The sequence below is a fragment of the Triticum urartu genome, chromosome 3A, assembly GCF_056163025.1.
Source record: "Triticum urartu cultivar PI428250 chromosome 3A, HENAU_Tu73, whole genome shotgun sequence".
In the NCBI taxonomy this organism is placed as follows: Eukaryota; Viridiplantae; Streptophyta; class Magnoliopsida; order Poales; family Poaceae; genus Triticum; species Triticum urartu.
Window position 1 is genome coordinate 213,617,128 of NC_141875.1, and position 12,689 is coordinate 213,629,816.

At 51.1% G+C, this 12,689-nt stretch overlaps 1 protein-coding gene across 1 annotated transcript; it reads left to right on the top strand.

Moving 5' to 3' along the window:
- Positions 1–7,584: 7,584 nt before the first annotated feature.
- Positions 7,585–9,429, top strand: LOC125543656 (serine/threonine-protein kinase-like protein At5g23170). Its single transcript, XM_048707081.2, has one exon. The coding sequence runs from the start codon at positions 8,148–8,150 to the stop codon at positions 9,234–9,236; it is 1,089 nt and encodes a 362-aa protein (XP_048563038.1). The 5' UTR covers positions 7,585–8,147; the 3' UTR covers positions 9,237–9,429.
- The last annotated feature ends 3,260 nt before the right edge of the window (positions 9,430–12,689 follow it).

A 12,689-nucleotide genomic window follows, 5' to 3' on the forward strand; every position in this document is an offset into this window, starting at 1 on the left:
CCGGCGTTTTTGAGCCCGGAAGGCATAGTGTTAAAGCAAAAAGGCCCATATGGAGTGATGAATGCCGTCGCGGCCTGGTCGGATTCCTTCATCTTAATTTTATGGTATCCGGAGTATGCGTCAAGGAAGCACAGTGAGTCGTGCCCTGCGGTTTCATCAATGATTTGGTCAATGCGGGGCAGTGGGAAGGGGTCCTTAGGGCAAGCCTTGTTTAGGTCTTTGAAATCGACACAGAGGCACCAAGACTTATCCTTCTTTGGCACCATGACCAGGTTTGCTAGCCAGTCCGGGTGTTTGATCTCTCTAATGAATCTGGCTTCAAGTAGTTTGGCTAGCTCTTCCCCCATGGCTTGTCGCTTGGGTTCGGAAAAGCGCCACAACGTTTGCTTGACTGGTTTAAATCTCTTAATTGTATTGAGGCTGTGTTCGGCTAGTCTGCGTGGGATTCCTGGCATATCCGAAGGATGCCAGGCAAAGATATCCCAATTTTTGCGCAAAAAAGCTCTTAAGGCGGCGTCAATCGTTGGATCCAGCTGCGCTCCAATGGCTGCAGTTTTGTTAGGATCCATTGGGTGCACTTGAAATTTGACTATTTCGTCTGCTGGTTTAAAGGAAGTGGATTTGGGCCTCTTGTCGAGGATTACATCGTCCTTGTCCACTGTAGAGCGCAGAGTAGTCAGTTCCTCGGCCGCCAGGGTCTCGGATAGCGCCTCCAGGGCTAGTGATGCAGTTTTATTTTCAGCGTGGAGTGATATATCCGGATCACTGGTAATAGTGATAACTTTGTTGGGCCCTGGCATTTTGAGCTTCATGTACCCGTAATGGGCTATGGCTTGAAAGTGGATGAATGCTTCTCGCCCTAACAGGGCATGATATCCACTGTGGAAAGGTGCTACATGGAAGAGCAACTCTTCATACCTATAGTTTTCCAGCGTGCCGAATACGACGTCGAGTTTGATCCTCCCCGAGCTTATTGCTTCTTGACTGGGGATGATTCCTCGGAAAGTGGTGCCGCTTTGCTCAATGCGACTTTTGTCCACCTGCATTTTTTGGAGTGTGTCTTCGTAGATGAGGTTTAATCCGCTGCCACCGTCCATGAGTACTTTTGTGAGCCGAAAGCCATCTACTATTGGATTTAAGACCAAAGCGGCTGGTGCTCGGACTGATCTGGCCCTTGGCTCGTCGTCGGCAGTGAAGGTTATCGCCATGTCATTCCAAGGATTTACTGCCGCTACCTGGTTGACTTCGGCAAGGTTGCGCAGTGCCCTCTTGCGCCGGTTGTTGGAAGAAAAGGTCTCGAAGACCGTAAAAACATTGAGATCGGCGTTTTCCGAAGAGTGCCTCTCTTGAGGAATGCTGGTGAGGATGGCCTCACTGCTCTTAGCCACCTACCGGAGTACCCAACATGCCCGAATGCTATGTGTTGGTTCGGTATTCGCCGTTGTGTGTATCTTGCAAGGTTTATCGAGCAGGTCGTCGAGGATAGTTCTGTGTCCCGTAAAGGGCTTCGCTTTTTTGTCCATGGGATGATGATCGAGTACCCCATAGGGGTGCATCCTTTTTGTCCGTCCGGTGAGCTGCTTGAAGGCTGGAGGATCCCATCGAGCTGTTTGTGCCTTCTAGGTGCTTTCCATTGCACTAAACTTCTGGATGATGTGTGCCAGATCTAAGAAGTGCGGTATGCGGCGGCGATTGAGAGCGTTAAGGATTCCCTCGTCCATGCAATTGCGATGAAATATTGAATTTGTGTCGTCGTCACGGCAGTCCTTGATCATGTCTTTAACAAGGAGGAACCTGGCCCAAAAGTGGTGGACTGTTTCCTCAGGTTGCTGCTGCACGTACATTAGGTCGCATACATCTGGAGGACCTGAGTTGTTTGGGGAATATTGTATGTGGTGGGTGGGCGGGCTGAAATCCGAATCCTGACCCGTTGTTGTATCCAAAATTTGAAGAATCTCTGAAGTCACCGGTCCAAGGTCCGGAGCATCCTGGCGGTCTTCGGGCTCAACGCCCGGTTCTATGTTCGGAGGACATGAGGTCTCTTCCCGAAGATGGGTATCCGGCTCGTGCGGAAATCTGAACATAGTTTGTTCTCAACTTGGGGGAGAAGTATCATCGGCCTGTTCTTCCAATCCGACCATAGTCTGTTGCTACTCCCAGGCCGGCGATGCGATCAAGTAGTTCGTTTAAAGACGAAATATCTATTGGATCCATCTTTTCGGGGTGTTCGAGGCCGACATGAAGACGATGTTTAGCGATTTCGAGGGACGCCCTTGGCTTAAAGGCCGTATGGGCGCCCATGGTGAAACCGCCGAGGTGGAGGAGTTGTCCCGGAGCTAGGGTTTCTCCTGAGGTGATGTTGTCATTAATGACGAGGCGAGCCATCAATCCCACCGTCGATGGCACAGTGGAACTCTCAATGAAAGTACCAATGTCGGTGTCAAAACCAGCCGATCTCGGGTAGGGGGTCCCGAACTGTGCGTCTAAGGATCGAAGGATATAGTAGACAGGGGTGACACGATGTTTACCCAGGTTCGGGCCCTCTTAATGGAGGTAAAACCCTACATCCTGCTTGATTGTATTTGATGAGTATAGGGGTTACAAGAGTCGATCTACCTCGAGATCGTAATGACTAAACCCTAGATGTCTATCCTATGTGATTTGTGATAGCCTCTACAGAATAAACCCTCCAGTTTATATAGACACCGGAGGGGCCTAGGGTGTACAGAGTCGGTTTACAAAGAAAGGAAACTACACATCCGGACGTCATGCTTGCCATCCACGGAAAGGAGAGTCCCATCCGAACACGGGGGAAGGCCTTCTATCTTGTATCCTCATGGCCCATCAGTTCGGCCCATGCTACACAGCCCGGACACCCGAGGACCCCATAATCCAGGACTCCCTCGGTGCTTTGTAGTGGGTTCGATCTTACGGTGCTTGATCCCAGTGACAGAAGGGGAACCGACACGTATGTATCGTTGCTACTAAGGATAAAACGATGGGGTCTATTTCTACATAAATAGATCTTGTCTACATCATGTCATCGTTCCTATTGCATTACTCCGTTTCTCCATGAACTTAATACACTAGATGCATATTGGATAGCGGTCGATGTGTGGAGTAATAGTAGTAGATGCAGGCAGGAGTCAGTCTACTAATTTTGGACGTGATGCCTATATAATGATCATTGCATGGATATCGTCATGATTATTCGAAGTTATATCAATTGCCCAACAGTAATTTGTTCACCCACCGTTTGCTATTTTTCTCGAGAGAAGCCACTAGTGAAACATACGACCCCGGGTCTCTTTCTCATATTATTTGCCTTTGCGATCTATTTTCCTTTGCTTTTATTTTCAAATCTATTAAACCAAAAATACAAAAATACCTTGGTGCAATTTATTCTTGTTTATTTTATTTGGCGTTCGATCTATCAATCTACTATAATTTATTCATGTCCGTTTGCCAATTTTTGGCATCGTTACCCGAAAGGGATTGACAACCCCTTTAATACGTTGGGTTGCGAGTATTTGATATTTGTGTGCAGGTGTCGTTTACGTGTTGTTGCTTGGTTCTCCTACTGGTTCGATAACCTTGGTTTCATATCTGAGGGAAATACCTACCGTCATTGTGCTGCATCATCTCTTCCTCTTTGGGGAAATACCGACGTAGCTTCAAGCCGCATCATACATTTCGGCGACTCCTTCACCATCCTTCATCTTGAACTTGTCAAGTTGACTTTGAAGCACATCCAACTTGGATTCCTTGACGGACTCGGTACCTTTGTGCATATCAACCAAAGTATCCCAAATTTTCTTTGCATTCTCAATGCGGCTGATTTTGTTGAATTCTTTGGGGGCATAATCCATTGAAGAGAATATCGCAATCTTGAGTACTGTATTGCAACATCTTCATTTCTTCCATTATCGCTTCACAAACCGGTTCTTTTCCATCCTCGAAGAAATCACCTTGCAAGCCAATATGCACAACAGCCCAAACGGAGGGGTTATGACCAAGAATATGCATTTTCATCTTATGCTTTCAATTAGCAAAATTTGTATCATCAAAGTAAGGACCTCTACGGTCGTAATTTCCCTCGCTAGACGCCACACTCTCCTAGGTTATAAAACCAAGGCTATGATCACCAAAACTTATAAATCAAGGTAAATGGAGACCAAAGCTCTAATCCCACTTGTAGGATCGAAAGTATGTCTACAGAGGGGTGATTAGACTAATTGACCAAATAAAAATCGATCATTTCCCAATTTTAGTTGTGGGCAGATTTTAGCAATTAGCACAAGTCAAGCAATCAATCTACACATGCAATTCTAAGAGTGTAGCAGCAGAAAGTAAAACATTGCATATGAATATAAATGGAAGGGTTTGGAGAAGGCAAACGCAATGGAGACACGGGGATTTTTGGCGTGGTTCCGATAGGTGGTGCTATCGTACATCCACGTTGATGGCGACTTCAACCGACGAAGGGTAACGACTACGTGAGTCCACAGAGGGCTCCACCCATGAAGGGTCCACGAAGAAGCAATCTTGTCTATCCCACCATGGTCATCGCCCACGAAGGACTTGCCTCACTCGGGTAGATCTTCATGAAGTAGGCGACCTCCTTGCCCTTACAAACTTTTTGTTTCAACTCCACATCTTGATGGAGGCTCCCAAGCGACACCTAACTAATCTAGGAGACACCACTCTCCAAAAGGTAATAGATGGTGTGTTGATGATGAACTCCTTACTCTTGTGCTTCAAATGATAGTCTCCCCAATACTCAACCCTCTCTTTCAGATTTGGCTATGGTGGAAAGATGATTTGAGTGGAAAGCAACTCGGGGAAGGCTAGAAATAAAGATTCTTATGATAGCATTGGAATATCTTGATCTCAACACATGAGTAGGTAGTTCTTTCTCAGAAAATATATGGTGAAAGTGTAGACATGTTCTGATGGCTCTCTCACAAATGAAGAAGGGGGTGGAGGGTATATATAGCTTAGGTTAAATCTAAGGCTGGTCATAGTGGGGAGTAACTTATGTTACTTCCACTATGACCAACTACCCCAGAATTAGTTGCACTTTCAATTAGCCTTATGTTACTTTCACTATGATCAACTCTGGTCATAGTGCGGAGTAACTTATATTAGTGTCATGCATATGACACTAGTCTAAGTTATTATCTTTGTAGTGCAAAGTACTACATCCATCTTGATTTATTGGTCCTTTTCATATTTTGTGTCAAATTTTGACCATAAATTAAAATAATAAAATGTTGATGCATGTCATAAATAATAATACCGTTGGATTCGTACTTAAACATAGTTTTCAATGGTATCATTTTCTGTGACATGCATTGACATTTTATTAGTTAAAACTATGATCAAAATTTGACACTAAATACGATGGGAATAATAAACCAGGACGGAGGTAGTAACATAGTAGTAGTGTCATAGAAGACTTCATTAATTAGCTTGTAGATTCATATTGTCTTGGAAAGCGCTATGTTACAATAACATATTATGTTACCACTTCTCATTAACTACATGTCACATAAGCAAAAATTTCTCGGAATGCACTTTATTACTTTGCTAAGTTACTCCCACTATGACTAGCCTAAGAGCAACTCCAAAGGGCCGACCCATTTCGTCCGCCTGTATCCGTTTGGGTCGGCGCGGACAAAAGTGGCGGCCCAATGCGCCGACCCAAACCCAAATCACGTCCGCGTCGCGTCCGCGCCGACGCATTTGCGGCCCAAATTTGCGCCCCAAATGCGTCGGCGCGGACGCCGAACGGACGCTTCGCGCGCCTTCTCACTGTCCGCCGCGTCCCCACATGGCGATCGTCCAACTACCCGCTGCCCATGCGGTCAGCTTAATTTATGACGACGGGCCCACGCGTCAGCGACGGCGCCCGTCCTTTTTTAAGCCGACCGTGCGGCGGGGCCGTCCTCATCCAAACTCGCCGTCCCCATCTGCCCACCCTTTCTCCCTCGTCGCCGGCAAACCCTAGCCACCGCAACCACAGCGACGATGGGTCTTTTCTCCGGCGCCAGCGGCAGCAAGGCCAAGGGCAAGTCCCCCGCCACCCCTTTCCCCTCCGAGTTTCTCCCACCCCCGCCGGCGCCTCGCCGGCAGAGGCAGCGCGTCAGCATGCCAGTGCACCAGGCGGAGTGGAACTGGAAGAACCGCCAGCCGCTGCCGTATCCCGACGTGACGCTGCCGCACGACTGGCATCTGGATCCAGATAGGATCCCAGTGCCGGCGGCGCCGCGGTCGGCTCGTGCTCACGCGGAGGAGGTGCGGCGCCGGCGGGCGCTGCTGACGACGGAGCAGCGCCGCGACTCCACCTACGCAACCGACTCGCCCAACTGGGCGAGGTGGTTCGCCTTCGAGCACGAGGACGCGAGGCGCCGGGGCGTGCGCGAGGTCGACCGAAGGCCAACGCCGCTGGTCGTCCGCGAGGAGGACCAGGCGGCCCTTGAGGCCGTCTACCGTGAGAGCGAAGAGGACGAACGGCGCAGAGCGGAGGCGGCGGAGGCGGAAGAGGAGGCCTGCTACGAGGCGGCAATGGCGCAGGCCCTTGCCCTCTCCGCGGCGGGCGACAGCGTGGTGCCGCCGGTGGCCCCACCGTCCCCCATCAAGCCGGAGCCGCAGCCGCAGCCGCAGCCCGAGCCCGAGCCCATCGCGCGCTTCTCCTGGAATGGAGTGGTGCGCGAGTGGGTGTCCGTGCCACCGGTCTAGCTGGGGGCGACGCCAGCGCAGGAGTAGGCCTACCTTGAGATGTGGCGCCAGCCCGGCTGGCAGAGGAGCGTCGGCGAGGCGAGTACTAGGAGATGCTCGAGCGCGACCTCGAGGAGGAGGCGCGCGAGGCCGAGGAGGAGGCGCGCCAGGCCGCGGCTGCACAGGCGGCCGCACAGCCCCCCGCTCCAGCACTGCCTGCGCCGGCACAGCCCGACATGGCAGCGCTCTGGAACACGGCGTTCGCCTGGGCCGGGCCGGCGCCGAAGCTGATCAACCTCACGGACCCCGAGGACAACGATGACGACGTCTAGGGCAGCGCGCCGCCTCGTAGTTTAGGCTGTTTTTATTTTTTTTTTAAATGCAAATGTGGACGCGTGGACTCTCGCCGGCCTTCGTGGCCGGCTTTAATGTTTAATTGATGTAGTTTCTTTTTTTTTTAAATATGCATGTGTTCATTTTTTTTACGCCGTCTAAATGGGTCGCAGGCCAGAATGCGGAAGCGGGCATCCGTGTCTGTTTGACTGATTCAAACGAACAAAAAGCGGACGAAATCGACATCCGTTTGGATCGGCTCGTTGAAATTGCTCTAAAGGACGAGTGTTAAGCACATATCTTTTTGTGGGATGCCAACATGTCACGACTATTTGACCTGGAACAAAACAGTCTGATCCTCTGTTCGTAGTGCATGGTGATTGAGGTTTGGGTGGCTACGTAGGAAGAATATCACAACAACCAACCAAAGAAACCTAAAGCTAGTCAGTCAATCAGTTCTGCCCCCGTCACATCGTGATCAGGTGGGGGCGTCGCCCCAACAAGGGTATATATATGTATCCGTGCCATGAAAACCGGACCGCCCGCCCGCCCACATTCGGCGCTGACAATAGACATCCTCTGCTGCTGATTTTGTTGTGTTGCTGCGAGGATCTTGTACCCATCGCAACCACTCCTCGACGACCCGAACCACGACCCGCCGTGTCACCGCCTTTTTCTATCTTTTATTTTTAGAGACGGTGCAGTAGATAGAAGAGGGGAGTGTGAGGAAGAGGCAGAGACAGCAAGTAATCCATATTTGCTTTCTTGTTTTGTTTTCTCCTTGTTACGAAGACAAATTCCATCATCCTTTAGGAGACCAAGCAAAAGCATCATCATCCCTCTCCAAAATCCGTCCCCTCCCTCCCTCTAAAAAACACGTAATCACCAACCTTTACCACCTTTGATCCATTGCCTTTACCTTTCCTCGCCTCTTCTTTTTCCCTTTATTCCATGCCTAGTTGCTACTACTCCTCCCACTGCTTTGCGAGCAGCGAGCATTCTGTTGCTTACACTCCGCTCACACACGGCACTGCCACCATTGCACCACCAAGAAAGTCAGTCAGTAGGCAGGCAGGTAGCAACACGCCAAGAGCATGAAGGAGTTTTCCTACCAGGAGATCGAGGCGGCGACCGGCGGCTTCGCGGCCAAGAACGTCGTCGGCAAGGGCAGCCACGGCTGCGTCTACAGGGCCAGGCTCAGGGGCGGCGCCGGCCACGGCAGGAGGCTCGTCACCGTCGCCGTCAAGAAGGCCTCGCACCCGCAGGGGGAGGCCAAGCTCGCCAACGAGATCGCCGTGCTCACGGCCGCGCGCCACCACCCGGGCGTCGTGACCCTCGTCGGCGCGGTTGCGGCGGCGGGGCGGTCGCCGCTTCTCGTCATGGAGTTCATGCCCAACGGCTCGCTGCACGACCTGCTGCACCGGTCCCCGAGGCCGCCGCCGTGGCCGCGCCGCGTGGAGATCGCGCTCGACGTGGCGCGGGCCATGTGCGCGCTGCACGGCGCCGCGCCCCGCGTCATACACCGGGACGTCAAGACGGCCAACGTCCTGCTCGGCCGCGACGGCCGCGCCCGCCTCGCCGACTTCAGCCTCGCGGTCAGGGTCGCCGCCGCGGGCGCGCCGAGGCCGGCTCCGGCTGGCACTATGGGGTACCTGGACCCGAGCTACACGGAGCCGGGCCGGCTGGGGCCCGAGAGCGACGTGTTCAGCTTCGGCGTGGTGCTCCTGGAGCTCATCAGCGGGCGCAAGGTGATGGACGTGAACGCCTCCCCGTCGTCCATCGTCGCGTGGGCGCTGCCGCTGATCGGCGCCGGGCTGGCGCGCCAGGTGTTCGACGGGAGGGTGGCCGCGCCCCGTCCCGGCACCGACGCCGAGGCCGCGATCGCCAGGGTCCTGTCCGTGGCCGCGCGGTGCGTGTCGGAGAGCGTGGAGCGCCGGCCAGCGATGGCGGAGGTGGCGTCGGAGCTGCGCGGCGCCCTGGAGAGCGGCGGGTGGCACCGGCGCGGGAGGGACGTGGTGGAAAGGGTGTGCAGGCGCGTGGTGTCGTGGGGGGTACAACTGCGCGTGAAGACGACGCGGAGGAGCAAGGTCGAGTGCACCGAGCTGTCGGGGTCGTCGGAGGGGGGCGGCGCGCCGAGCCGCGCGGACTCGTGCCCCCGGTCCAACAGCATACGACTCGGATAGGCTGACCCAGCAAACCCCAATGCTTAGGTGCCCGTTCGATGGGAACGGTGCGAATTTTTTTTCTACAATACAAAATCGTGCCAGAATTGGATTGTTTCTCCTGATCAACTTACTGGGATTGCTATTGTTATTCCGGGAGTAGTTCATCTACTGGATTAATTAATGTATGACTGTTTGGCTGGGCATGTGCATACACACTGTCTTGGAATTTGCTGATGAGATAACTTGTAAGGAGAACCCACCCACACATGTTTGAATCCCCGCCCCCCCTGCTTTTGACTTCAACAAAACGGTTATACTACATTTCTTCATCTTTGTATCAAGAACCCTCCGCGAAACTCTTTCGAAACAGGAGCACGATAATAGTATTGTTTTTGTGTGTGACAAAAGATGCCTAGCTGGTCTAGTAGTACCACTTGTCAAACTAGGGCATGTTCTGCTAATAGGAAGAGTAGATAGGAAGCTGGGAAATTGGGCACGGGAAGCTCATGGATTCAGGTTAACCCAGGGGTAGGCAGTAGGAGGCAGCTGCTAGTAGGCTTTTGCTTTGGCCATGCATGAGATGGCCATTATTTTGCTCCAACTGCAGGCACAGTGCACATACTGTACATGTGTAACTACAAAAGCTGACTGCATGCAGTTCTTGGGCTGATACGCTCCCAAAGATGATGGAGTTAATCTAGTCTGACGGAGGCACTGCCCACCCGTTAAAGTTTGCCTATTATTAAGTAGGAGTATATAATATTGCTGAGGGTCTGCTTTTCTTATGCAAGTTGCTTTCTCTTTCTTACAATTTTCTGCTACATTTCTCGATGAAAACGAGCTTTTATTAACTCACAAAACGTCCCGTCGAGGGGACGCAACTGACAAGAGATTATACCAGTCGAGAATGATAGATGCATGCCACCGTTTGTCGAATGAGAAATGCTATGGTTTATTCTTGTGTGGATTGAGGGTGGAGCTAATGACATTGAGGAAATGTACATGGACAGCATTGTACATGTCAATCCTTCAGAGTTATACTACTTGTTTTGTGTGTGATCAGAGGACAAATGATTATTGTAGATAAGATGGAATAAATTACGGAGGAATCAAACTTTAAATAAGTTCGATGTGATTGAAAAAACATTGCACTCCCTGTTGGAAAAGAAATTTGGCAAGCCTTTCCGTGCAGGTGCATCTGTATTTTATTTCGTTTAATTAATGGTATAATCTATTGGTGGTATTATTAACGGCCATTTATTGCTTTGGTTTGTCCAAGCTTGAAAAGTTTATTTTATTTGCTGGGGAGAATAATAAAGCCGGGAACTCCGTAGATGATTCGGTCGGCAGGACATAATTGATTTGACAAATTCCTAGTTGAATAATGCCTGCTTCAGATTTCTTCCGCTCTTTTTGTACGAAGGAAAAATCAGTGGCTGTCGTTTTCCAGCAACTGTTCTTAGAAAACAAGAGAACCAACGCGAATTCCAGCATTATTTCCACCTTTTCCAATTTAATACATGTGAGCAAATTTTAAATGGCGAGATGCAACAGGGACAGAAGAACTGTACTTAAATCGCTGGAGAATATGTAGAATAGAATGCACAGATTGATCTTTTGCAAAAGAGGAAAGGCAAGAGAAGCAATGTAGTCGTATATGGACGTGTTTGGTTGCATGCGTTAGGTCTGATCAGGTCCACGCGTGAAGAATCCGGTTTGTTTGGTTGCCCGCATACACTATTAGACCTGCATCGCATGAACTTTAAAGTATCTATGGGTCTGTCTCGCTGAAAACGCTCAGGTCGGCAGTTTCTCCAGAGTCAGGCCCGCTCAATGTACGTGGGCTGCAGGAACTGCACGCGCGTAGCCACGTTCGAGAAGACGTGTTGCTTCCCGAAGTGTCGATAGTTATTACCCTCACCGCCCCCTCACCACTTCCTATCCCCTCTCCCCACTCTCACCGACGGCGGTGACGAGCAGCAGGACGTAGAAGAGCAAGGCGACCACCGGCCCCTTCACCGGCTTCCGCATCATCACCTTCGGCACGGCAATGGCGGTAAGCATTTTTTTCACCTGCTCACATACTCATTCACATTCGATCCACGTTAGGGGAATGGGGAATCGGGATAAATAGCCATAGGAATGATCATATAACATCATCATGAGTTTGTAGTACGGATGGATTTGAGGTTACCGATTGAGATTGAGTACAAGGGTAATGTGGATTAGGGACAGACGAGCTATACTTAAATCGCTCGAGAAGATGTAGTAGAATAGAATGCACAGATTGATCTTTTGCAAAAGAGGAGAGGCAAGAGAAGCAACGTAGTCGTATATGGACATGTTTGGTTGCCTGCATTATTGCCCGCGCGTGAAGAATCCGGCGTGTTTGGTTGCCCGCATACACTATTTGACCCGCATCGCATGAACTTTAAAGTATCTTTGGGCCTGTCTCGCTGGGAATGCTCAGGTCGGCAGTTTCTCCAGAGTCGGGCCCGCTCAATGTACGTGGGCGGCGGGGACTGCATGCGCGGAGCCACGCTCGAGAAGTCATGTTGCTTCCCGAAGTGCCGGGAGTTATTACCCTCACCGCCCCCTCACCACTTCATATCCCTCTCCCACTCTCACCGACGGCGCGATGAGCAGCAAATTGGAGAAGAGCAAGGAGACCACCGGCCCCTTCACCGGCTTCCGCATCATCACCTCCGGCACGAGAATGGCGGTAAGCACTTTTTTCACCTCCTCACATACTCATTCGCATTCGATCCATGTTAGGGGAATGGGGAATCAGGGTAAATAGCCATACGAGTGATCATAATATCATCATGAGTTCGTAGTACTGACGGATTTGAGGTTACCGATCGAGATTGAGTACAAGGGTAATGTGGATTAGGGACAGAAGAGCTATACTTAAATCGCTCGAGAAGATGTAGTAGAATAGAATGCACAGATTGATCTTTTGCAAAGGAGGAAAGGCAAGAGAAGCAACGTAGTCATATATGGACGTGTTTGGTTGCCTGCATTTTTGCCCGCGCGTGAAGAATCCGACGTGTTTGGTTGCCCGCATACACTATTTAACCTGCATCGCACGAACTTTAAAGTATCTCTGGGCCTGTCTCGCTGGGAATGCTCAGGTCGGCAGTTTCTCCAGAGTCAGGCCCGCTCAATGTACGTGGGTGGCGGGGACTGCACGTGTGGAGCCACGCTCGAGAAGTCATGTTGCTTCCCGAAGTGCCGACAATTATTACCTCACCGCCCCCTCACCACTTCATATCCCTCTCCCACTCTCACCGACGGCGCGATGAGCAGCAGATCGGAGAAGAGCAAGGAGACCACCGGCCCCTTCACCGGCTTCCGCATCATCACCTCTGGCACGGCAATGGCGGTAAGCACTTTTTTCACCTCCTCACATACTCATTCGCATTCGATCCACGTTAGGGGAATGGGGAATCAGGGTAAATAGCCATAGGA

Bases quoted from the DNA above. Each gene is read 5' to 3' on its own strand.
- LOC125543656 (XM_048707081.2), top strand. From the start codon at position 8,148: ATGAAGGAGTTTTCCTACCAGGAGATCGAGGCGGCGACCGGCGGCTTC.